Source organism: Budorcas taxicolor, chromosome 4 (assembly GCF_023091745.1).
Source record: "Budorcas taxicolor isolate Tak-1 chromosome 4, Takin1.1, whole genome shotgun sequence".
In the NCBI taxonomy this organism is placed as follows: domain Eukaryota; kingdom Metazoa; phylum Chordata; class Mammalia; order Artiodactyla; family Bovidae; genus Budorcas; species Budorcas taxicolor.
This window is the reverse complement of record NC_068913.1, coordinates 109,126,358-109,153,981: the sequence shown is the minus strand read 5'-3', so window position 1 is coordinate 109,153,981 and position 27,624 is coordinate 109,126,358. Positions and strand designations below refer to the sequence as shown.

The window sequence follows — 27,624 nt, the reverse complement described above, 5'->3', positions numbered from 1 at the left end:
GATCGAACTAGAGTCTCCTGCATTCTTTACCATCTGAGCTGTCAAGGAAGCCCCTCATATAGCAGAATTATCCTGACTTTAAAATATGTTTTCTGTTTGAGTGTGTGTATATATATACACACACACATGTATATGGGTTAGGAGAGAAAGGGCTGAGGACTTAAATTATTCCGTGTTGGCTAAGGAGTACTAGGTTTAAAAGTTGGTTGTATTACTAATATTTAAGACTTCATTGAGAATTAAAAATTGCCCTAAATGACATTTTCTAAATAGCATCTTATACCAGATGGTGGTGTTCAGCTTAAAGTCAGAAGGCAAGGATTCAGGTTTTGACCACTACTAGGGTAATCTGTCCAAACAGAGCAGTACCTTGACATAGTGGCATTTATGGTGGTGCTAGGGAGTAAACTAAGGCAGTAGCATTATGGCATTTTTTAAAGATACATAATGATTGGCTTGTATGGTTTTTTTCTTTCCTGCAGTAGGCTGTCTACTTACTTGATTTGTGTTTTCACCGCAGCCTTGAGATACAGGGAAAGTGACATAAGACAGCTGTGTAGATCGGCTTTAGCATCAGGACTGAGGCTGAATGAGGCACCGTAGACAGTGGTGAAGTAGATGGATGCATGTCATAGAAAAGCTCTGTGTGGACCATGCTGACACCTGTCTGCTGCCTCTTGTTTTCTTCATTAGCTTATCTGACGAAATTAGAGAATAATTAATGATGAACAGCAAAACCCCTTTCCTTACACAAGTGCAAAATTCACACATTAGTCCCATCTCCATCATTTTTACTATTCGCCATGATAAAATGATGAGAGTGGAATAGCTAAGATATATTTGGAAACTATGCGCCATGCGCTCAGTTAGGAGCACTTTATTGTTGTTGTTCAGTCATTCAGTTGTGTCTGACTTTGCAACGCCCTGGTCACGTACAAGTTAAATGTGCACTGCTTAATTTAAGCTTGGCAACAAGTCTCTGGTGTTAGATACTGTCATTACCTCAGTTTTACAAATGAAGAAATTGAGGTATGAGGGATTAATAGAATTGTGCAAAGTCACTGGACCAGTAAGTGGCATGACAGCTCTCATTCCCACGTAGTGAGACATGAGTCCCTGCTGATCCCCAACCACAGTAGAAGCTCTGTTGAGTTGCTGACTGTTTGGTCATTGTTACTGTCAACCCAGTGCAAAGTACCAGCTGAAACAGTACAACTGGGACTGAATGCCAGACTTCTCTGACAAAACAGTCATCTGACTGGCCCTTAATAGCATCATATTAATTTTTATGAAGATGAACTACTAATGGAAGGAGTACATCAAGGCTGTATATTGTCACCCTGATCATTTAACTTACATGCAGATTACATCATGAGAAACGCTGGGCTGGATGAAGCAAAAGCTGGAATCAAAACTTCAGGGAGAAATAGCAATATGCAGATATGCAGATGACGCCACCCTTATGACCGAAAGCAAAGAGGAACTAGAGAGCCTCTTGATGAAGGTGAAAGAGGAGAGTGAAAAAGCTGGCTTAAAATTCAACATTCAGAAAACTAAGAACATGGCATCCAGTCCCATCACATCATGGCAAATAGATGGGGAAACAATGGAAACAACGACAGACTTTATTTTCCTGGGCTCCAAAATCGCTGTGGGCAATGACTGCAGCCATGAAATTAAAAGATGCTTGCTCCTTGGAAGGAAAGCCATGACAAACCTAGCCGGAATATTGAAAAGCAGAGACATTACTTTGCGTACAAAGGTCCATATAGTCAAAGCTATGGTTTTCCAAGTCGTCATGTGCTTGGAATTCTCCTAACTGTGAGAGCCTGACAATAAAAAAGGCTGAGCACTGAAGAATTGAGGCGTTGGATCTGTGGTGCTGGAGAAGACTCTTGAGAATTCCTTGAACTGCAAGATCAAACCAGTCAATCCTAAAGGAAATCAAACCTGAATATTCACCGAATATTGCTGAAGCTCCAATACTTTGGCCACCTGATGAGAAGAACCGACTCTTCGGAAAAGACCCTGATTCTGGGAAAGACTGAAGGCAGGAGGAGAAGGGAACGACAGAGGATGAGATGGTTGGATGGCATCACTGACTCAATGGGCATGAGTCTGAGCAAACTCAGGGAGATGGTGAAGGACAGGGAAGCCTGGCATCCTGCAGTCCATGGGGTCGCAGAGTCGGGCATGCCTGAGTGAACACCACCACTAATGAAAAACAACAATCGTTTTCATTGATAATGTAGAAAGAGGTAACTCTTCAGTTGAAAACCATGTCTGCTGATTGAAGATCCACAGTTTTTTTTTTTTTAAATTTTTTATTTTTTTTAATTTTAAAATCTTTAATTCTTACATGTGTTCCCAAACATGAACCCCCCTCCCACCTCCCTCCCCATAACATCTCTGTGGGTCATCCCCATGCACCAGCCCCAAGCATGCTGTATCCTGCGTCAGACCTAGACTGGCGATTCAATTCTTACATGATAGTATACATGATAGAATGCCATTCTCCCAAATCATCCCACCCTCTCCCTCTCCCTCTGAGTCCAAAAGTCCGTTATACACAGCTGTGTCTTTTTTCCTGTCTTGCATACAGGGTCGTCATTGCCATCTTTCTAAATTCCATATATATGTGTTAGTATACTGTATTGGTGTTTTTCTTTCTGGCTTACTTCACTCTGTATAATTGGCTCCAGTTTCGTCCATCTCATCAGAACTGATTCAAATGAATTCTTTTTAACGGCTGAGTAATACTCCATTGTGTATATGTACCACAGCTTTCTTATCCATTCATCTGCTGATGGACATCTAGGTTGTTTCCATGTCCTGGCTATTATAAACAGTGCTGCAATGAACATTGGGGTACATGTGTCTCTTTCAATTCTGGTTTCCTCGGTGTGTATGCCCAGCAGTGGGATTGCTGGGTCATAAGGTAGTTCTATTTGCAATTTTTTAAGGAATCTCCACACTGTTCTCCATAGTGGCTGTACTAGTTTGCATTCCCACCCACAGTGTAGGAGGGTTCCCTTTTCTCCACACCCTCTCCAGAATTTATTGCTTGCAGATTTTTGGATCGCAGCCATTCTGACTGGTGTGAAGTGGTACCTCATTGTGGTTTTGATTTGCATTTCTCTGATAATGAGTGATGTTGAGCATCTTTTCATGTGTTAGCCATCCGTATGTCTTCTTTGGAGAAATGTCTCTTTAGTTCTTTGGCCCATTTTTTGATTGGGTCATTTATTTTTCTGGAATTGAGCTGCATAAGTTGCTTGTATATTTTTGAGATTAGTTGTTTGTCAGTTGCTTCATTTGCTATTATTTTCTCCCATTCAGAAGGCTGTCTTTTCACCTTGCTTATAGTTTCCTTTGTTGTGCAGAAGCTTTTAATTTTAATTAGATCCCATTTGTTTATTTTTGCTTTTATTTCCAGAATTCTGGGAGGTGGATCATAGAGGATCCTGCTGTGATTTATGTCTGAGAGTGTTTTGCCCATGTTCTCCTCTAGGAGTTTTATAGTTTCTGGTCTTACATTTAGATCTTTAATCCATTTTGAGTTTATTTTTGTGTGTGGTGTTAGAAAGTGATCTAGTTTCATTCTTTTACAAGTGGTTGACCAGTTTTCCCAGCACCACTTGTTAAAGAGATTGTCTTTTCTCCATTGTATATTCTTGCCTCCTTTGTCAAAGATAAGGTGTCCATATGTGTGTGGATTTATCTCTGGGCTTTCTATCACAGTTTTTAACTATGTTTCACATAGTATGTTTTTTGTTTTTAAGACCCAGGTATATTCCATATATCTTAGAAGAAATGGACAACTACCGTGACTGAGATGTTAAATGCCGAGTGTTTTAAAAAATAATGTTACTGATTATTAGAATAAAGGCTTCCCTAGCCTAGTTCCTAAGATTCCTTGCAACAAAGAACTGCTGACGTCTTACAGAAAAACTCACAATATGTTGTCTTGGCTTTTTAAAAAATTATGTATCTCCCTTTAATTGGATGAGATGGCTGGATGGCATCACAGATTCAGTGGACATGAACTTGGACAAATTCCTGGAGATGGTGAAGGACAGGGAGGCCTGGTGTGTGGCAGTCCGTGGGGTTGCAAAGAGTCAGACAAAACTTGGAGACTGAACAACAGGAACGCACACACACGCACACACACACATCCACTGGTTTCACTGTCATTGTGTCATTGGCCTGTATTTTAGTATTCCAAAGTCACACATTTTGCACATTTTAAGTACAGAATGACAAAATCATGACAAGATTAATCATGATAAGCAGGCACTAAGTCCATAATAGTATTGAATTTGGATTTAGAGAATGAAAGAGGAGAGGATATAAAAATGATAGTGACATTCAAGAGCAGGGCCTTGTCTTTTATAATCCCAAAGAATGTTTTCTTACAGATGATTTCAGAAATTAAACCCTAAAAACAGCCTGTGCTGTTTTTCCTAAGCAGCCACATTCTACAGAGAAAATACAGTGCTTTTCTTGTCCAGGTCTAGACGGGAAAGTGCTATCAGTTATTTAGAATCTGATTTATGCCTGAAGAGAGTGGCTGCCACTCTGTGATTTCAGGGAAGCTGGGTATCAAGGAGCAATTTTCCAAGAATTGAAAGCCGGTGCAGGGTTATGAATAAACTCTGAGAAGCTTTGACCTTCCCTGTCAAATGATAGGGCCATAAATATGTTGGTAATTCTGCTTTGTTGTGAGCACCTGTTCTTTTCCATCATTGTGGAGTTTCTAGGATACCATAAATTGGTACCAGCAGAACTAAAACAAATTTTTTTTTTATCGTATAAAAAAATTAGAAGAGGAGAAAATATAAGGTTGAGAACACAGGAAGCAGCCTCTCGTGTGTTGCTCCTGAAATTCGTCTGGAATTAGAGGGTCCAACTGTGGAAACTTTATAGTATCCAAATGAAAAATAATTGGTCATATTTCGTCATTTATTTACATGAAATTAAATAAGTGACTTTTGGATAGGAAGTGAGATGGTTAATGCGTAATATTTTTAATGATCCTCCTCCCTCCATTATACCAAATTCATCATGAAATATGGCTCATTCTTGCTTTAAACTAGTCTTTTTAAATGCATTCAGTATAATGAATTTAGATAGTATAGTGTGCTTAAACATAAGATGCTGTGTTTCCATGATTTTATCTATCTTAATTCTATTAAGATGCAATTTATTAATTGTTAATTGTTGGAGAAGGAAATGGCAACCCACTTCAGTAGTCTTGCCTGGAGAATCCCATGGACAGAAGAACCTCGTGGGCTACAGTCCGTGGGGCACAAGAGTCGAAACGACTGAGCAACTAAACCTATTAGTTGTTGTGGAATCTTTTTTCCTCTGGCTTCACCCTTAAAGTTGATAGTTTAGGAAAGAATAAATATGATGGAAAAATCAGTGCAAACAACCCACAGAGAAGGTAAAGAAAAGCTGATTGTTTTCCTTTCGAAAGAAAGAAAAACAAAACTTCCATATTTTAAAAGGGATCCACACACACCCACACCCACACCCCCACACCCACACCCACACACCCCCCCCACACACACACCCCACCCCACACACACACACACACCCACCCTCACCCACCCACCTCTGGTGGCTCAGATGGTAAAGCGTCTGCCTGCAATGCAAGAAACGCAGGTTCAATCCCTGGGTTGGGAAGATCCTCTGGAGAAGGGACCTGAAGAATTCTACAGACAGAGGAGCCTGGTGGGCTACAATCCACGGGGTCGCAAAGAGTCGGACACGACTTCCCTTTTGCTTTCATTTTCATATATATTTATATATATATTATATATACACACATGCATACCTCTTGTCTGTTTTAGGGACACTTAAAGAAACAGAAAGGGCACAGGAAATGAAGAAAAATAAGCAATGGGGATACAAAGATACAACAGTGCAGAAAGAGACCTCTAGAAAGAGTTGCAGATTGTGTAACAAGCCACCAGAGAACTTGGTGCCATAAAACAACAGTGAGCATTTATTAAGTCTAAGCATTTCTTTGGAAATGTGGAATTTTGGCTCTTCTGGATGCTTCAGACTTGAGGTCTCATGAAGTTCAGTTGTCCCAGCGTCAGTCATATGGTTTCCAGGGGGCTCACTCCAATAGCTGGCAAGCAGGTGCTGGTCGGAGGCAGGGAGCAGCCCCACTCCTCTCCATATGGCCAGTTGGTACACAGGTTAGTCCTATTCAGTGTAGAAGAGTCACTAGGCAAAGACATAGACTCCAGGAGGCAGGGTTCCTTGGGTGCTGTCTTGGAGACTGACCACCACAGAGAAATAAGATAAAAGAGCATTAGGTGCACATGAACACACATACTTGTAGGAATCAGTTCAGTCATTCAGTCGTGTCTGACTCTGTGTCTGGCTCTGACAGGCACGCCAGGCCTCCCTGTCCATCACCAACTCCCAGAGTTTACTCAGACTCATGTCCATTGAGTTGGTGATGCCATCCAACCATCTCATCCTGTCGTCCCCTTCTCCTCCTGCCTTAAATCTTCCCCAGCATCAGGGTCTTTTCAAATGAAGTCAGTTCTTTGCATCAGGTGGCCAAAGGATTGGAGTTTCAGCTTCAGCGTCAGTCCTTCCAATGGATATTCAGGACTGATCTCCTTTAGGATGGACTGGTTGGATCTCCTTGCAGTCCAAGGGACTCTCAAGAGTCTTCTCCAACACCACAGTTCAAAAGCATCAGTTCAGCACTCAGCCTTCTTCACAGTCCAACTCTCACATCCATACGTGACCACGGGAAAAACCATAGCCTTGACTAGATGGACCTTTATTGACAAAATAATGTCTCTGCTTTTTAATAAGCTGTCTAGGTTGGTCATAACTTTTCTTCCAAGGAGCGAGCATCTTTTAATTTCATGGCTGTAGGAATACAGGAGACTGAAAAGTAGGTGGTTCAGCTGTGAGGTGAATGTGAGTCCGTGATCACTTGATTTGTGACAGACATGGACTGCTGCCATGTTACTTGTTACTTCAGACCCAATGCATCACACCCAGTCGCTTAATTGCGCCCCTGTGATAATAATCTCCTTAACAGCACAGAGCTGTAAAACTAAGGTGCATTAAGACATGATATTTCTCTCAGAAATCTTACCATAATTTTACCTAAGCACCAAAGAATTGATGATTTCGAACTGTGGTATTGGAGAAGACTCTTGGGAGTCCGTTGGACAAGAAGGTGATCCAACTGGTCCATCCTAAAGGAGATCAGTCCTGGGTGTTCATTGGAAGGACTGATGCTGAAGCTGAAGCTCCAATACTTTGGCCTCCTCATGAGAAGAGCTGATTCATTGAAAAAGACTCTGATTCTGGGGAAGATTGAGGGTAGGAGGAGAAGGGGACGACAGAGGATGAGATGGTCGGAGGGCATCATTGATTCAATGGACGTGAGTTTGAACTCTGGGAGATAGTGACGAACAGGGAAGCCTGGTGCCCTGCAGTCCATGGGGTTGCAAATAGTCAGACATGACTGAGCGACTGCATAACAAGAGTCAAAAACTACCCCCTCCCCAAATCGGCACTTTTACCTTTCTGATGTTAAAGACTCTTACTTCATTTGTAAGAGGCACCAAAATAAAACTACTGTGAAGACTGAGATTGTGACCTGTTGATATACAACTTGAAAGGTGTATTTATTTTAACCTTGTGCCAGTACTTTATGCTTAGTATATTATGGGGTGCTTTTCAGATTGCTTTCAGAAGACAAAATTACCCTAACATTCGTGACACAAAAAAATGAGAGGCAGGTAAATTATCTAAAATTACAAGTGACTCTGTGTTTTGTTGCCCATTGTTGTCCTTTTGTATGATAAAAAGTAACAATAGTGAACACTTATAGAGCTTATGGTACCTGTGGCAGGCGTGATTGTACACACTTCACATATCAAGCCATTTAATCCTCACAACAATATTTCATTCTGGTTTAATGGATGAAGAAAACGAAACAGTAACATGGTGAAAAGCAATTCAAATCCAGAAGTCTTTCTTTAGCACCTGTGCCTTTTAACTGTAGCCCTTTACGGAGAACGGACTGCCCCGGGCTGGCTCAGAACAAGGATCCATTGATAATGATAGCATTTTCCTCAGGCTTACTCCATGGACAGGATCTCGAGCCTAGTCAGAGTCCTCAGGGGCTAGCAGAGGGAAATGGAAGGCTTTCAGAAAGCTAGGAGTATTTCTCTTGAGAGAGGGGTCAGTGTGACTTGCTTTTAAAGGGGTCACCTTGGCGGCTGAGTGGACTCTGGTGCGACCAGGGGAGATCCTGTCCTGGTGACTTGTTTAAGGCAGTAGTGAAAGAAATTGTGAGAAGTGATAGGAATCTGAATATAGTTAGAAGACGAGTCAGTGGGATTTCCTCAGGGGTATGAAAAAAGAAGAACTTTCCACCTGAGCAGTTTGAAAGATGGAATAGAAGTCCACTCAGATCAAAAACTGTGTATAGAGGTGGGTTTGAGGTAAAAAAAATCAGGATATGTTCATGTGTTCAGCAGGCAGTTGTATGCTCAGGACCAGAGAGAAGTCTGGTTAGAGATACAAATCTGGGATTTGCCAAGATCTAGACGATTTAGCTGAGCTCGCAAAGGAAACACATGGATTACTAAGTAAATTAGAGAGGAAGGTCTCGCTGAGACCAAGGGACCAAGCCCTGAGGCAATCTAGGTATAGTGTTTTGAGAGAAGAGGAGGAGATGGCAAAGGAAATTGTGGGTGAAGAGGAAAACCAGGAGGAGTGGTGTTCTGGAAGTAAAGCACAGATAGTATATCACGAAGGAGGGAGTGATAACCCAGTGCAAATTCTACTGACAGTTTAAGTCAGAGGACTAATAATTGACCGTTGGGTTTAGCAGCTTGGAGGTCATGGGTTGTTTTGGTAAAAGCCGATTTGGAGAAGAGGTTATTTAAGCAAAGGCTTAACTGGAATGAATGTAAAAGAATTGGAACAGTGAATTTAGAAAACCCTTTCTAGGAGCTTTAATCTAAAAAGGAACAAATGGGTTAGCAAGGTGATAGGTGGCACTTGGAGGTCAAGAGTAGTTATGTGAAAACAGCTAAGCTTACCCCTACCCCTGCCCCTACCCCTTGCTGCTAAGTCACTTCAGTCGTGTCCGACTCTGTGCAACCTCATAGACGGCTGCCCACCAGGCTCCCCCCGTCCCTGGGATTCTCCAGGCAAGAACACTGGAGTGGGTTGCCATTTCCTTCTCCAATGCATGAAAGTGAAAAGTGAAAGTGAAGTCATTCAGTCGTGTCCGACCCTTAGCAACCCCATGGACTGCAGCCTAGCAGGCTCCTCCGTCCATGGGATTTTCCAGGCAAGAGTGCTGGAGTGGGGTGCCATTGCCTTCTCCCTACCCCTTACCCCTGCCCCATTTCAGTAAATCTCTACATCTCTACTGTATTCCAGCTATGTGTAAAGACTGGCTGATGTTTTAAAGATACAAAAATCAATGAGCTGTAGTTTCTCCCTTGAGAGTGTGCGAGTAACCCAGGCTGAGGGTTCATGGAGGGCTTTGGGGAAGAAGTGCTCTCATCAAAGATGTGAAGCGTGAACCAAATCTTGGGATTTGTGTTTGAATAAGCTACTGCTTCTGATTTATACATCATAGGATCAGGGGAAGAAGCGAAATGTTCTGTCTGCTCCTGACTAAAAATATTCAGATCTTTTAGACAGTACTTTTTTATGTTAATCTTTTTAATTTTATCAGCCCAGTCTTTGGTTTTTTGCTTTAACCATTCTTTATGAACTTCTGGAAGACCCAGTAGTTGTGTTTTGAAAATACAAACGAGTATCCCCCATATCCTTGTCAGCACCCTCCTTATAATCAGTCACTAGCAAAGGAGAGTTAAATGAATGGGGACATGTAAATAGAATGCGAAATGTTGAAGAGAGGTGGCTGGGGTCAAGGAAGATATTAATTCATTTGCTGCACAAGTATTTATTTATTTAGGATAAACATTGCACAAGATCCTGCAAAAGCTTAACTTGGTGGTTGATTATAGGGAACAAAAATCAAGAATAGGAAGAAAAACGAATGAAATGGTCGACTGGCTTTTGTAGAAAAGCAGGAGGATATAGTAAAATGAAGTAGACATTGAAATCCCAGCGTACCTGGGTTTAGATACCACGTCTGTCAGTGAATACTTGAGTGATCTTGAGCAAGTTAATGATGATACTGAGTCCACAGCCTCTAATTTGTAGCAACTCTGTCACTCCTGACTGTTACGAAAGTTATGGTGCCCGGAAGAATATTAGGTCAGAGCAGATATTCAAAAATTGTTATCTTGCTTCTCTTTTTTCTTCAACTGGAACTTTCTTATTATTTCTTCCTGTATATAAAGTTTGATGGTTGAGCTGGGGTTTGAAATAAATAAATGAATGCAAAGTTTCCTTTTTCTCTCCCCTTCTTCAGTATCACTAACAATATCCCATGAGCATTATGAGCAGGAGTGGAAAGCAAAACAAAACCAAAGGAGACACCCAGCTCAGTTAAACATGCTGAACATCGGCCGTACTGCACCTCAGTAAGCAGACAGGATTCCTGGAGTGTATGTGGATAGGATAATGAACAGGATCATCCAGGAGTGTGTCCACTGTCAGGCTATCTCCCAATTACCCTCTGTTCCTGTATATACCCTCCAGCCTCTGCTATAACAGAAAGGAGAAGTGCATGGAATCCTGTCAATGGGGTATTTGTAATTGTTGGTTGTATGTGGTTTATCCTAGTATCCATTTGAGCAGCCACCATGTACACAAAGAATTCTGTCTCAGTGCCTAAGAATTTTCAGTTCAACTGGACTCTCCCTCATCTAGTTTAATTTTGATAAAGATTTTTCTAAGCATATTGATGCCTTTTCACTGATACCTTTTCCTTTTGCTCTAAAACAATAATCAGATGTTTTATTGGACACTTAGTATGTTCCTTCCCCTGTGCTAAATATCTAAGGGAAATGAAAGGCGGGGTTTTGCCTTCAAGGAAATGTTATTGTTTTTTAGGATATAACATTCACCCATTTGAGAGATGCAAGACAGTAACAAAATGCTCTCTATTTTGTAGCATAAATATTAAAGATTGTAGACATTAAAAGCAAGTGATCTCATGTACCCCAGTGTTCATCGCAGCACTGTTTATAATAGCCAGGACATGGAAACAACCTAGATGTCCATCAGCAGATGAATGGATAAGAAAGCTGTGGTACATATACACAATGGAGTATTACTCAGCCGTTAAAAAGAATTCATTTGAATCAGTTCTGATGAGATGGACGAAACTGGAGCCGATTATACAGAGTGAAGTAAGCCAGAAAGAAAAACACCAATACAGTATACTAACACATATATATGGAATTTAGAAAGATGGCAATGACGACCCTGTATGCAAGACAGGAAAAAAGACACAGCTGTGTATAACGGACTTTTGGACTCAGAGGGAGAGGGAGAGGGTGGGATGATATGGGAGAATGGCATTCTATCATGTATACTATCATGTAAGAATTGAATCGCCAGTCTAGGTCTGACGCAGGATACAGCTTGCTTGGGGCTGGTGCATGGGGATGACCCACAGAGATGTTATGGGGAGGGAGGGGGGAGGGGGGTTCATGTTTGGGAACACATGTAAGAATTAAATATTTTAAAATTAAAAAATAAATAAAAATAAAAATTAAAAAAAAAAAAAGCAAGTGATCTATGTTAATTGGAATCCAGAGGGAGCTTTCCAAAGAAGGTAGAGTTTGACCTTTGCTTTAAAGCTTCTCTCCCTTAAGGATGGAGATAAAACCCAAGAATAGACAGAGGAACGTGGGCCTCATGCTCACATGCTACATTCCATGGAGTAACATTTATCTGAAGTTATTTGAAAACTCTGTGATAACTCTTTGACTTAAAATATATCTTTCAGTGTAACCTGTCCAGTTTCCACTGTTAAAAATGCTTGCTTCTTGGATAAGTATTGTCTTTAGAAGTCATCGTTTAAAATGTCCGTATCTTTTGGAGGAGCAAAGAGTAGGTTTCTGACAATTTAGCATGAGAGCACTCACCAGATGATTTTCTCTGACTGAACTAAAAGGAAGGCTTAGAGATAGGATAGGATACGTTGTATTGAAATAGAAAAATCAACACTGAAGTCCTAGGGTAGAAAGGATAAATGTTGATTGCATCAGTTTTAGTTTGAGCTAGTACAGTGTTGGGGGTTCAGGAGAAAAGTAGCCTATTTTACTGTCTCTTCCAGTAGTGGGTGTTTCATAAGTATTTTTGACTTTTGAATAAGGTAGCCTAACAGGTTATTGTCATTAACCTTTTAATCAGAAAGTAAGCCTACCTCTTAGCAAAATACACATGACTTCAGCCTCAGATGACTAAATAATTTCCCAAACAAAAGTCAGACGGAGGTTATTAATTTCAAAACATATCAGTGAAATGTCCTAACTATGGAAATATTCAACCAAAAACATAGTTTCAGGTGCTATGTGCAAAATCACCATTCCAAATCAGTATTTTCCTAGGTGGATTTTATGAAATACAAGTTTCATGGGTAATTGTGCAGTGCTATTTTAAGGGGCAGGGAAAGGATCTGTATTCAAGTAAGTTTGGGAAACACTTGCTCAAATAGAGTTCTTTGCTTCAGAAACACCTAGAACACCTAGGATGCTGATGTGTGCTGTGACTTCCAGGAGGGGAATCCAAGAAGCTAGTGTTCTAATCTTTCCTGACTATTCAAGTAGGGTTCTGTGGGATAAACTTTGGAAAATGTGATTTTATGATATGCTTGGAAACTCTAAAAGCTCTCTATAGACAAGGAATTAATGCATTTTCAGAAGGAAACACAATCAGTGAATCAGTGATAAATAAATGAATAAATATTAAACCAACATGCTTGAGTTCTGAATTCTACACTTGTGGAGCAGAATAAAAGTAAATATATGAGTCCTCTAGTTCTGAGATTTTATAGTTGTAAGTTCGCTGACTAAATTATGTGAGTAGTCACAGTATGAAATGTGGTAGCACAAAAGTCTGCCTTGGTGAGGGAGAGATAACCTCTTTGCCTAGTAAATATAGTATAGATCCTTCCATTGACTTCTTTTTTTTTTAAACTTTTTTTAAAATTTAAATTTATTTATTTTAATTGGAAGCTTTATTCAGTGTTCTTTCCTGCAGCTATTGAAATTCCCATGGTGTTATTCACTGATAACTAGTTATCAGTTAACTGATAACTTTTAAGTACCCGCACAAACTAAGGAAAGATGAGCTACCAGAGGTCAGCCTTGTAGTTTAAATCCATGTACAGTAGTATTCCATCCCTACTGGGTCTAACTGGGTGCCAGAAATTTTACTTTCAGTTAGCCACAGAGTGTGTAATATCAGCATTTTTAACAGCAGTTTGATAAAAGGTTATCCACTTGATAAACTAGCATCAGCATCTGCTCCTTGAATGTTCTGCAGTGAGTAGAAAAGACATTTGTGTTCTTCCTATGTTCACTGTTCACTTGCTTTGTGAATGAGCTTGTTAAAATTGCTCTGCATTTTGTGAGTGCCACAGTAAAGTAATTTAGCATAAAACTTGGCATTGTTATCAGACTTAACGGTTTTAAAGGTGTAAACAGGATTCAGAGGCTTCAATGTTTGGTATTTTTGCAAAAGCAAACTCGAGGGTGAGCTTTTCTCTCTTCTCTCGGTCATGTCCTTGTCATTTTTAGAGGAGGTAAAATGCAATCCAAAGGACAGTGATTGTTTGCCCCTTCACTAGGTGTCCATTTGTGTATGTTGTGCTCTAGGTTGCCATTACAGCCTAGGGGCAGCGCAGTGACTGATGTTGCCTGCCCTTCACACGCTCGAAAGTAGGATTTTCAGCATGGATGCCAAGCAGTGTCTTCCTTGCCTTTCACTGAATTACAGTTTCATCCCTTATTGAAGTTGGTAATATGTTAAAAATAACCATGACTGGAAAACCAAACTGTCTGTGATTTATTTTTTTTTCCATCTTTACCTTATAGAACTGCCTTTGACTTCAAAGAGTCATCTTAGCTCAGCACAGGTGACAGAAAAGGAAGCTGAGCAGTGATTCATGAGAGTAGATGGAAGTCAATGATTAGTTCATGTGCCTTTGGTCTCTAGTAATGACATAAATCTTTAGGGAAGTTCTATACTGTCAGGCCGCATGCCTGCCTGTGTCAAATCCCATATAGGCTAGAATATATTATGAATTGAGAAATCTGAGGAAAGAACAGAGATTCCTTTTGTTGTTCGCTGTAAAGGTGTCACACAGACTTGAGGATACAGAAGAGCATAGTATTGCTCTCAGTTAACCAGAGGAAGCTAAATTCGCATAGTGAGAAAGACGAAGACCGATTCACTTGTGCCTAAATACCTTTTTGGAACAGGAGAAAAAAACGTTAATTGATTGAAGACAAAGACCTATCTGCGCCTTTTTAGGTCCACAAACTAATTTATTCCCAGATTGAAAATTTCAAGGTCTGTTGAATCTTAAAATAATGAGGAAAGTAATGAATATATAGCAGTACTGGAAAAGAAAGCTTACCATTCTGTCATTTAAATCAGTGGATTTTGTAACAGCCACCCTCTCCCTGGGATAATAAAACTTAACGTGTTTATATTGTTTCCTTTGTATTGTACGATAGAAGTTAAAGAATCTTCCTGGGGAGGAGGAGAGAAATCATTCCTTATTTCCTTTGCCATTCTTGACTGCAGTTAGGCAGAGCACCAAGCATGGTAATGCATTCAGCCAACCACTTCCAAACCATTAAGCAGGCCACAGAAGGAGGAACGAGATGAAAAGACAGGAATTAACAGTAGCACATTGAAAATAAGACACCCAAGGACCCGTGAGTCGCTCTTTGGTGAGAAATGAAGAATGACAGTTCTGATTGTCAGAGACCCGTTACCAGAGACAGGTAGAATCACCTGGTCCAGATGAGCACCTCCTACCCTTCTTGGTCCCATGTCCTCTGCCGCCCAGCGCCCAGGAGACCTCAAGTCACCTGCAACCCCTCTGATGTGCTGTGCTTTCTGACTGACCCCGGCAGCGCAGCCCTCATCAGGCTGGGGTCCGCCACTGCAACACGTGACCATCATGCCTAGTCCTTCGCAGCTGAAGCCAAAGCGATTCTAAGGAAATCAGAATTTCTGCAATACTCTCTCTCATGAACTCCTTTGGTGAGAAAAGAGGCTTTGTAACTACTTTCTGAATTTGTTAAAGGCTGTTACATCTGGCACCTCTCAATGATAATTTGTATTAAATTTAGCTCCTGTATTGTCAGAGAGAATTATTTTTAGTAGAGAGAAACAAAACTCGGAATTCACGTGTCAAGCTATTCCAGCATAAATAAGCTTAGGGAAAAATTCTAAACAAAGAAATAAAGGTAGTTCATATCCAGAAATAAAAAGGAAACAGAGAAAAACATACCTTTTTTCTTAGGGGGGAAAAAAAACTCAGCAGAATAAAGTGGTAAGGACAGGTGAAAAGCCACTGCCTGTTTCCCTGTGTGTGGTTCATCTGGCTGGCTGCGGTTTCAAACCCACCAGTGCCTGTTGCTGTTCATTAAGGGATGAGAAAGTGAAAAGGTCATTGAGAGACTTAAAAAAAAAATACTGTTTATGTTTACAGCAGTTTTACATTTACAGAAAATTGAGCCAATTAGAGTTCCCACATAAGCCCTTCTCCCACTAGCAGTTTCCCCTATTATCTTGCATTAGTGTGGTACATGTTTTACAAATAGCCAGATTGATACATTATTAACGAAGGTCCATCACTTGCATTACGGTTCCTCTTCGTGTTGATCTTTCTGTGGTTTTGACAGAGGCCTCCTCGTGTCGCTCAGTCACCAGCACAGTGTCGCACAGAATAGCTCTGCCCCTCTGACAAGCCCCTGTGCACCCCCTACCCGCTCAGTGAGCCGCCGCGTGGCCTCCCCGCATGCGCACGGCTCCAGCGCCTCTTCGCTCCTGTTGGCTCGCGTTCATCCTTGGGTTCCCGGTCGAGGGTCTCTGCTAAGCGCGCCGCTTGCTTACACGCTGCCGTCCGCTAGACCTGACTGGCTCTCTGATCTGGTACCTTTCTTCCTTCCCTGTGCTTTGCCTTCCATGCCTTGGTCACAGTCTTCATGTATGCAGTTGTATGACTAGCTCGTCGGTGACACTGGTTTGAGGATGGAGAATGGAGCTGCTTCAGACCCCACCCCTCATTGCTGCCACTTGGGCGCCTTACCCGTATTACCTATAACTCAGGCCAGGAGGAACTTTCAAATCCCCCTTTATAAAACTCTGCAACTCTAGGCTCTGTTTCCTAATTCCCATACGACAGAAAGGATGAGGAAATGAGGCCCATTGCACTTTCTTCTGCTCTTTTCCTTACCTGTGCCTTCTGAAAATTATAGCATTGCTTTTACAGTGAAATAGGGGGAGAACTTCTATAATAATAATACGCTTCATATGCCTGTGCTCTAAATTATATGAAAACACCAAAGATCATTATTCAGGAACAAGATTAGTTTTTATTTCACTTTTGAGTTTCTCCCATGGCTATCTCCCAATCATTCCTCTTTCCTGAATTACTGTTTAGAATTATTGAAATATTTTCTCTGGTTTTTCCTTCAGAAAAGTCTCCAGGGGATCTTCTCAGCTTAAGGATTGAACCCAGGTCTCCCGCATTGCAGGCGAATTCTTTACCAGCTGAGCCACCAGGGAAGCCCCAGACAAGTCTAAAAATTTCTAAATCTTGTATTGCTTCATATCTAAAATATGCATTTGTTATTTGTATGAGATTTCAATGTTGGATCAGTCATACCTGTTCATAGCACATCGTCATCTCTGATCCAGACAACAGTCCTCATTGGCTGATTGATCCATTCCTTCCCTTTTGTTCCTGTATCAGTTCCCACTGTGCTTAGTTGCTAAGTCGTATCCAACTGTTTGTGACGCCATGGACTGTAGCTCACCCGGCTTCTCTGTCCATGGGGTTTCCCAGGCAAGAATACTGGACTGGATTGCCATTTCCTTCTTCAGGGGATCTTCCCAACCCAGGGATCAAACTCACCTCTCCTGCATTGGCAGGGGGATTCTTTACTGCTGAGTCACCTGGGAAGATAGCAGTTCCCATTAGGGAGAGGAAATTGTTAGTGTGTGTATATATGCTTATATATTTAAAATTTTAATATAGATTTTTAATTGTGTTAGTAGAAGAAGTGTCTTTTTTAAAAATTTATTTTAATTGGAAGCTAATTACTTTACAGTAGTGTAGTGGTTTTGCCATACATTGACATGAAATAGCCACAGGTGTACACGTGTTCCCCATCCTGAATCCCCCTCCCACCTCCCTCTTCATCCTATCCCTCAGAGTCATCCCAGTGCACCAGCCCCCTGAGCACCCTGTCTCATGCATCGAACCTGGACTGGCGATCTATTTCACATATGATAACATACATGTTTCAATGCTATTCTCTCAAATCATCCCACCCTCGCCCTCTCCCACAGACTCCAAAAGTCTGGTCTTTACATCTCTGTCTCTTTTGTTATCTCACATATAGGGTCATCATTACCATCTGTCTAAATTCCATATATATTCATTAATATACTGTATTGGTGTTTTTCTTTCTGACTTACATCACTTGTATAATAGGCTTCAGTTTCATACACCTCATTAGAACTGATTCAAATGTATCTTTTTTAATGGCTGATTAATACTCCATTATGTATATGTACCGCAGCTTTCTTATCCATTCATCTGCCAATGGACATCTAGATTGCTTCCATGTCCTAACTATTGTAAACAGTGCTGTGATAACACTGGGGTACATGTGTCTCTTTCACTTCTGGTTTCCTTGGTGTGTATGCCCAGCAGTGGGATTGCAGGGTCGTATGGCAGTTCTTGCATTTATTTTCATTTTATAGATGGGTTCTTTAATTTATCATGATTCTTTTTCCTACTATGCATTGTGTTTCCCCAGTACCTTGTGTTTTCAGTCTACCCACATATCTCTGTTTGCATGTAATCTGTTGCTTGTTGTATATCTATGTATATTGCCTATCTTTCTTCCACTGATGGAAACCAAGTTCAAATGTAGTTTAAATTTTCTTTAAAAATCTTCTTTGTGTTTGAATGTATATTCAAGCCCTTCAAATTGAATTTATGTCCTCTCCCGTGAATGCTCAAATAGAAATATATGTATATGAATTGTATTGGTAGAAAATATCTGAATGAACTTGTGTTATATACAAGAACTCATGCAACCTAGAGAACTGTTTTCCCTAACAAAAGCAATCTTTTAACAAATCCTACTTATGTCTTGAGGCCTGTATACAATAGAATAAGTTCTCAGAGATTACAATAGACAGTACAAGAGCTATAGTTACAATGCAAGTAAAATGATTGTACAAGGAGACCTAGATACCTTAGTCTGGTAATATGTCATATGTTAAATGTACTTTAAAACATTATTTTATTAAAATAAAGAATATATTTTGGAGCTTATTCCTTTAGAGTTGTTTGAATTATGAAAAAAAAACACACCTTTTTTACTCTATTGTTGAATGTATGCATATGTTGACATTGTCCCAAAAGAACTTGAGGTATCTTTTTATAAAGACTGTGTAACCTTAAGGACAGAATAGCAAATAGGGTGGGAATAGAAAAGCATTACTTTGTAGAAGAAGAGTTTCCAAGTGTTTTGTTTAAAAGCAAGCCTTGTGGACTTGATTGAGCATTACATGTAACTTTCTTGTAAACTGAAAACTAGAAAACATTTGAAATTGTGTCCAGTTTCATAATCAGAATGGAAGGAGCATACTCATATCCCAGGGCAGGTGTTCTGCTCCCTGGGAGACAGACCTGTCACTGAGCGTCTCCTAGAGCTGTGGGTGTAGCAAACAGACTAATCACTAGTAGGGTTGACATTGAATTCTAAAGGTCAGAAGCCCAGTTCTCAGGTAAAAAGCAGAGATTTTACTTAGGAAGCAATGTTGTATTTACCCTCAAGCAAGCATTTCATTAAGACCCTTGAATTCTGTATCCTTAGTGCTGTTTCTTTAGCACATGGAATCAGTTTAGTCTTTGGAAGTGGAAGGTATAAGCAGTAATCCAGCTCCTGCTCCTTGTTATATGTACATCCTGGACAGTTTAATCTCTGCAAACTTCAGTTTTTTGATATGTTAAAGCACTAATTAACAGTAAGATACCTTGTAAAACTGTTGCTAGTATTAAGTCAGGTGAAAGTTCTATAGGATAATTCACTACATGTTGTTCTTCAGTCACTAAATAGTGTCTGATTCTTTGCAACTACAGGGACTGCAGCATGCCAGGCTTCCCTGTCCTTCACTATCTTCTGGAGTTTCCTCAAGTTCATGGCCATTGAGTTTGATAGGTGATGCTATCTAACCTAAGCTTGTTGTTAGGATTCAATATCAGTTCAGTATCAGTTCAGTCGCTCAGTCGTGTCCCAACTTTTTGGAACCCCATGAATCGCAGCATGCCAGGCCTCCCTGTCCATCACCAACTCCCGGAGTTCACTCAAACGCATATCTATCGAGTCGGTGATGCCATCCAGCCATCTCATCCTCTGTCGTCCCCTTCTCCTCCTGCCCCCAATCCCTCCCAGCATCAGGGTCTTTTCCAATGAGTCAACTCTTTGCATGAGGTGGCCAAAGTATTGGCGTTTCAGCTTCAGGATCAGTCCTTCCAGTGAACACCCAGGACTGATCTCCCTTAGAATGGACTGGTTGGATCTCCTTGCAGTCCAGGGGACTCTCAAGAGTCTTCTCCAACACCATAGTTCAAAAGCATCAATTCTTTGGCACTCAGCTTTCTTCACAGTCCAACTCTCACATCCACACCTGACCACTGGAAAAACCATAGCCTTGACTAGACGGACCTTTGTTGGCAAAGTAATGTCTCTGCTTTTTAATATGCTATCTAGGTTGGTCATAACTTTCCTTCCAAAGGGTAAGCTCTTTTAATTTCATGGCTGCAGTCACCATCTGCAGTGATTTTGGAGCCCAGAAAAATAAAGTCAGCCACTGTTTCCACTGTTTCCCCATCTGTTTGCCATGAAGTGATGGGACCAGAGGCCATGATCTTAGTTTTCTGAATGTTGAGCTTTAAGCCAGCTTTTTCACTCTCCTCTTTCACTTTCATCAAGAGGCTTTTTAGCTCCTCTTCACTTTCTGCCATAAGGGTGGTGTCATCTGCATATCTGAGGTTATTGATATTTCTCTCGGCAATCTTGATTCCAGCTTGTGTTTCTTCTAGCCCAGCGTTTCTCATGATGTACTCTGCATATAAGTTAAATAAGCAAGGTGACAATATACAGCCTTGACGTACTCCTTTTCCTAGGATTAAGTATGACAAATTATGTGAACCATCACTAGGTTGGTTCCTGGTGCATATGACCAGATCTTCAGTGCACATCAACGTGGTGTCTTTTCTTATCCCATCGTAATGATCATTCCTCCTCTGCCTCAGGGAAAGCACAAATTGCATGTAGATACCGGGATGGAAGGTGATTGGTGTGGCCTCATTCCTGTTGGACAGCCTTGCAATCAGGTGACAACAACAGGCCTAAAGTGGAACCTCAGTAAGTAAAACCCTTGCACAAAGGGAGATTTTCTTTCTTTCTAATTTTTTTACAAAATTTATCTTGATAAATAATTAGAAGTAGAATTGCTGGGTCACATGCGAACTCCTTTAGTCTTTCAATGAATAGCCAGACTATTTTCCAAAGCTGCCATACCAGTTTTACATTCCTACCCGTGATGTGTGAGGATTCCAGTTTCTCCATATCCTGGTGAGTCTGAAGTGATGTCTCACTGTGGTTTTTACTTTCTTTTACCTGATGACTAATGATGCTGAACACATTTTCAGGAGCTTATGGGCCATTTGTGTATATTCTTTTTATTTTTTTTTAATTTTTATTTTTACTTTATTTTACTTTACAGTACTGTATTGGCTTTGCCATACATTGACATGAATCCACCACGGTGTACATGCATTGCCAAACATGAACCCCCCTCCCACCTCCCTCCCCATAACATCTCTCTGGGTCATCCCCGTGCACCAGCCCCAAGCATCCTGCATCCTGCATCGGACATAGACTGGCGATTCTTTTCTTACATGATAGTATACATGTTTCAATGCCCTTTTCCCACATCATCCCACCCTCTCCCTCTCCCTCAAGAGTCCAGAAGTCCGCTCTACACATCTGTGTCTCTTTTGCTGTCTTGCATACAGGGTCATCACTGCCACCTTTCTAAATTCCATATATTTGTGTATATTCTTTGGAGTTACGTCTTTTTAAATCTTTGCATGTATTTTAATTGGATTATCTCTCTTTTTACATTGACTTGTAAGATTCCTTTATGTACTCTAGATGTAAGTCCTATATCAGATAATATGACTTGAAAATATTTTCTCAGACTCTTTGACTTGTGTTTTTATTTTCTGAAATTTAATTAACTAAATTCATTAATTTTGAAGTCCAGTTTTTTTTTCTTTTATGGGTCGTACATTTGGTATCATAGCTAAGCACTCTGTCCAGCCTTTTTTGTGGTTTTGTGTACTTGAAACCTACCTTACTTTTCAAGAGAAGTAGCTCTTCTAAATAGTTATTTAAACATCTGTGATTTTATAAGATTAGCTGTTCTGACTAAATTTTCAAATGTTCTCCAGTACTTAAGAACTGTACTATGTACTAATCACTCTAAAACTGTCTGGATTGAAGAACAAAAAATGAGGTGGATCTTTTCATGAAATAAATGCTGATTCCAAAAGAAACCATCAGGCATTGTGAAATAATCACCCCTAGTCCCCAAGAGTAACAGTTAACACTTTAATCAAAGGGCTTTGAGTGAATGTCAAAGGGATTATCTCATAATTGACTGATACCTCTAAGGCTGTAAAAAGTAAAATATGGAACCATGACATTCTTTTATAACATGAAACTTTTGGGTTCCCATAAAGATATAAATACCTCAAGAGATAAATACAACGAAGATTAAAAGATATTTTTAAAGTTCTTTCTAGGAGCCACTGCTGACACAATTAGGAAGAACTAGAGATATTTTGAAGCAAATGTCTGTCCAGCTCATCAGAATTTGAAAGGACCCTGATGAAAACAGATCTCCTCCAGTGCACGGGAGCCTGTGACAGGCTTTAAAGCTGGTTAGCTGCAGCTGCCACGTGCTCCCATCAGAAGCTTTTTGTAAAACATTTCCGGCCTAAGACAACTGGTTTACTGTCTGGAGCTCCCATTATTTCCAAGAACCCATGCTAGCCAGTGGTGAACTTCCTCCCGGATCTGGTAGTGACCTCATCTTGCCAGGGCTGACACCAAAACATGCCGAGCGCTCTGCACAGTGAACAGGCAGCGGACGTTGTGGTTGTTCAGTCGCTAAGTCTCCAAGTATCTGACTCTTTGTGACCCCACGGACTGCAGCATGCCAGGCTCCCCTGTCCTTCACCATATTGCTTCTTTATCTTAGGGGTTGAACAGGTGAGAATCATAGGATACACGAGAACCATCGGTGTTCTTTAAAACGTTCTCAGAGCTGCTGTGGAAAAGGAACTGGCAACCCACTGCAGTATTCTTGCCTAGAGAATCCTGTGGATGGAGGAGCCTGGTGAGCTGCTGTCCATGGGGTCGCACAGGGTCGGACATGACTGGAGCGACTTAGCATGCATGCATGCATTGGAGAAGGAAATGGCAACCCACTCCAGTATTCTTGCCTGGAGAATCCCAGGGACAGAGGAGCCTGGTGGGCTACCGTCTGGGGTTGCACAGAGTTGGACAGAACTGAAGCGACTTAGCAGCAGCAGCAGAGCTGCTGTATTCTACAACAATATACTTTTTTTTTTTTAATGGTTTTAACTTAAAATTTTCTTAAGCAGTTTTTAAATGTTACACTCCATTTACAGTTATTGCAGAATAATTAGCTATACGCCGCATGTCGTGCAGGATGTCCTCATGGCCTGTCTTATGCCCAGGGGCTTGTATCTCCTACTCCCCCACCCCTGTGTTGCCCACCCTCCACTGGTTACCACTCATTTGTCCTCTGTGTCTGTGAGTCTGCTTCTTTTTTGCTATATTGAATAGTTTGCTGTACTTTTTAAATTCCACATATAAGTGATAGTGTACAATATCTGAATAATAAAGTTTACTCCAGGAAGGGGCCTTGGGCATGACGGGCTTTTAGTCTTCTTGTCTGTGATAAAGTTTCAGCCCTGCCAAAGTGCTCTATGCTGTTACTTATCTATGTATTTATAGACTGCTTCGGCTTTTGAAATAGGTACTTGATTCTATACAACTTTGTGGAAGCAAGTAATAGCAACCTCACAAGCTGTGAAAAGTAATAGCGTTGAGACAGTGTTTTATCAGTGATCTGTGGTAATAGTGCTAATGAATAGGGTCTTCTGATAGGTGATGCGGCCTCATTAAAAAGTAGTACAGATAACTGAGATGACACCGTGCTGGCTTGGAAACAATTGGATGGATTATTTTCACAGAACGGGGGTCTGTATGTACTCAGAAGTCACTCAGTCATGTCTGACTCTCTGCAACCCCATGGACTGTAGCCTTCCAGGCTCCTCCATCCATGGGATTTTGGAGTGGGTTGCCATTTCCTTCTCCAGGGGATCTTTCCAACCCGGGGATCGAACCTGGGTCCCCCGCACTGTAGGAAGACTGTTTACCGTCTGAGCCACCAGGGCTGTACTCAGTGTCCTTGTGAAAGCAGAGCTCTCCGTTCCATGTCAGTTTGTCTCTCACACCTGCAACGTAGCAGGATGGGGCTGCAGGAGGAGAAGGGAGAGGCAGTAACCTAGTCAGGGGTGCTCACATCTCGGGTCAAGGAGAATAAGCAAGTCCTCCCAAGGGATTGCAGCAAAATCGTCTTAAGGTGGTCTTGAGGCTGGCACTCTGTCTGTCTATACCCACTGTAAAATATGATGCCACAAGTTCTAAAAGGAGTCTGATTCATATGGTTCAGTTTGTGGTATGCCACATCACAGACTGTCTTTAAAACAAGTGCCTACTGTGGCACCATCACCCACAAGTGTATGTTTACAAATGTTGTTGAAATCACATATATTACAGTATCTTCAATCAGTTCAGTTCAGTTCAGTTCAGTTGCTCAGTCGTATCCGACTCTTGCAACCCCATGGACTGCTACACCAGGCTTCCCCATCCTTCACCAGCTCACAGAGCTTACTCAAACTCATGTCCATTAAGTTGGTGATGCCCTCCAACCGTCTCATCCTCTGTTGTCCCCTTCTCCTCCTGCCTTCAATCATTCCCAGCATCAGTATCTTAGTTCATAGCAATATGCTGTGGATATTCTGTCCTGTGTGTTTGGGACTTCCCACGTGGCACTAATGGTAAAGAACCCACCTGCCAATGCAGGAGACATAAGAGACATTGGTTCGATCCCTGGGTCTGGAAGATCCCCTGGAGGAGGAAATGGCCACCCCCTCCAAAAATCCCAGGTGCAGAAGAATCTGGAAGGCTACAGTCCATAGGGTCGCAGAGAGTCGGAGACAAGTGACTGAAGCGACTTAGCACGCACACGCATATCTGGGACTCGAGTTTCTTTAGGCTGTGTATGTGTGGGAATAAAATAGCTGCATCATGGGCAAATGCACCCTCGCCTATACTGGACATGTCATGTGGCTCAGCAGAAATACCAGTGTACACCCATCCCAGGAGTATCCAATAGTCTGTGCTCCCTGTCCTCACCCCATTCTTGATGATGTCAGATTTAATCATTTCTGCCAGTCTGATGAGTGTCAGTGATGTTTCACTGTCCTCTCTGAAGACTGGTGGGGGAAAATATCTTTATACCTCTTATCCATGTAGCTTTCCTCTTTCATTCATTGCTACTTTCTTTTGCCCTTTAGCCATTGGACTATTTTTTTTTTTCTTGCTACTAATTTTTAGAAGCTCTTCACACCATAATGATCTTCAGGCTATACTTTGCCTTTTCTATTTGTTTATGGCATTTTTGTACACAGAGAGATTACTAAGTTAAAGGTAGTTAAATTTATCAATCTTTTTCTTTCAAATTTGTAATTTCTGTCATAAGTCATCTTTCTATTCCCCGTGGTCATAAAGATGTTCTTACAGTTTAGCTTTAAGGGATTTTTTTTTTCTTTTTTGGGTCTTTTCTTTCACCTGAAATTGATTTTTGTGTATGAGTTAGGGATCTGATTTTTTTCCTTAGTGATAACCAGTTTCTCTAGCATCATTTAGCATCCTTTTTCCAGTAATTTGTGTTAAGTTTTCAAATTCATAGGTATGTTTCTTGGATCCCTAGTCTGTTCCCTTGGCTCGCATTCTTTTTCCTGTATTGATACTGCACTGGCCTTAGTTGCCATAGCTTTATAATAAATACAGAAATGTGCTAGGTTGAGCCTACCAACCTTGTTCTTCAAAATTTCCATGGATATTCCTGACTTGAGGGCTTCCCCAGTGGCTCATGGTAAAGAATCTGTCTGCAGTGCGAGAGCTGCAGGAGACTCAGGTTCAGTCCCTGCGTCAGGAAGATCCCCTGGAGAAGGGCATGGCAACCCACTCCAGTATTCTTGCCAGGAGAATCCCAGGGACAGAGGAGACTGGCAGGCAATAGTCCATGGGGTTGCAAAGAGTTGGACACAGCTGAAGCCCATTTGCACACACACTTGGCTTTTTTCTCTTCTTCATGCACTTGTAGCTTGATAAATGTTCAGTTCAGTCACTCAGTGGTGTCCGACTCTTTGCAATCCCATGAATCGCAACACGCCAGGCCTCCCTGTCCATCACCAACTCCCGGAGTTTACCGAAACTAGTCTGTGATGCCATCCAGCCATCTCATCCTCAGTCGTCCCCTTCTCCTCCTGCCCCCAATCCCTCCCAGCATCAGGGTCTTTTCTAGTGAGTCAAAACTTCACATGAGGTGGCCAAAGTACTGCAGTTTCAGCTTTAGCATCAGTCCTTCCAATGAACAACCAGGACTGATCTCCTTCAGAATGGACTGGTTGGATCTCCTTGCAGTCCAAGGGACTCTCAAGAGTCTTCTCCAACACCACAGTTCAAAAGCATCAATTCTTTGGCACTCTGCTTTATTCACAGTCCAACTCTCCCATCCATACATGACTACTGGAAAAACCATAATCTTGACTAGACAGACCTTTGTTGGTAAAGTAATGTCTCTGCTTTTGAATATGCTGTCTAGGTTGGTCATAACTTTCCTTCCAAGGAACAAGTGTCTTTTAATTTCCTGGCTGCAGTCACCATCTGCAGTGATTTTGGAGCCCCCCAAAATAAAGTCTTCCACTGTTTCCCCATCTATTTGCCATGACGTGATGGGACCAGATGCCATGATCTTCGTTTTCTGAATGTTGAGCTTTAAGCCAACTTTTTCACTCTCTTTCACTTTCATCAAGAGGCTCTTTAGTTCCTCTTCACTTTCTGCCATAAGGGTGGTATCATCTGCATATCTGAGGTTATTGATATTTCTCCCGGCAATCTTGATTCCACCTTGTGTTTCTTCCAGTTCAGCGTTTCTCATGATGTACTCTGCATATAAGTTAAATAAGCAGAGTGACAATATACAGCCTTGACACACTCCTTTTCCTATTTGGAACCAGTCTGTTGTTCCATGTCCAGTTCTAACTGTTGCTTCCTGACCTGCATACAGATTTCTCAAGAGGCAGGTCAGGTGGTCTGGTATTCCCAGCTCTCAAATGTTACACACACACAATTCCATTATAATTTTTATCAGAATCAGCCTTAATTTAGAAATTATATTGGGAGACTAGAACAGTTGGGAATGAGAATTCCTGTACAAAACTGAGTCTTTCCATCCATAAACATAATTTCTGTCTCCATTTAATTAGAATTTGAATTGCTTTTGATAATTAGAAATTTTGTCATAAGATCCTGTACTTGATGAGTCATATTAAGGACTCATCTCTAGAAACCTTATACTTAAGTGTTGCTTTGTAAAGTACACCTTTAAAAAATTACAATTTATGAGTTAATCTGTGCTGTGTGGATGCTTGATTTTATTTGTATTACTGTATTTCTGAACACTTTCATGATTTCCAAAAATTCGACCTGGGTTCGTAATCATGTTTCTTTCTTCTTCATCTGTAACAAATAGGATTGTGTTCAATTATGAGTAACTGAAATAATGGTTTTAAACAGCACCCGCCGCCCCGCCCCATGCCCTGCCGCCCCACCGACGCTGTGTAATAAAGTGCAGAGTTAAGCATTTAAAGGGCAAGGCTTCTGTGATTTATTCAGCCTTTGCTTTGAAACACAAGATGTCTCTGTTGCAGAGTGTCCCCTGTTTAGCATCAGGTGGGAAAGCACGGCAGGAAGCGGGCAGCACATGCTGCAGGAGAGCAGGCATCAGGGATCCCCGGCGTTTCCAGAAACCCTGCCTCGTTTGATCATTTGCCTCGGTGGCCAGAACTGTCGCACACCACCCTAGCTGCAGAGGAGGCTAGGACATGAAACTTCTTTAATCTGAGGACGTGGTCACCCCAAATAAAACTGGGATTCCGTCAGTGAGGCAGGAATAAGTAGGAGTCCACTCTTCTCTCAAAAAAAA

At 41.3% G+C, this 27,624-nt stretch overlaps 1 protein-coding gene across 1 annotated transcript in view; it reads left to right on the top strand.

Moving 5' to 3' along the window:
* Positions 1–27,624, top strand: part of TPK1 (thiamin pyrophosphokinase 1) — a 390,159-nt gene that overhangs the window by 256,204 nt on the left and 106,331 nt on the right. Inside the window, exon 7 of the mRNA XM_052638857.1 lies at positions 20,504–20,615. Within this exon, the coding sequence (XP_052494817.1) occupies positions 20,504–20,615 (112 nt within the window). The remainder of the gene's footprint in view (positions 1–20,503; positions 20,616–27,624) is intronic.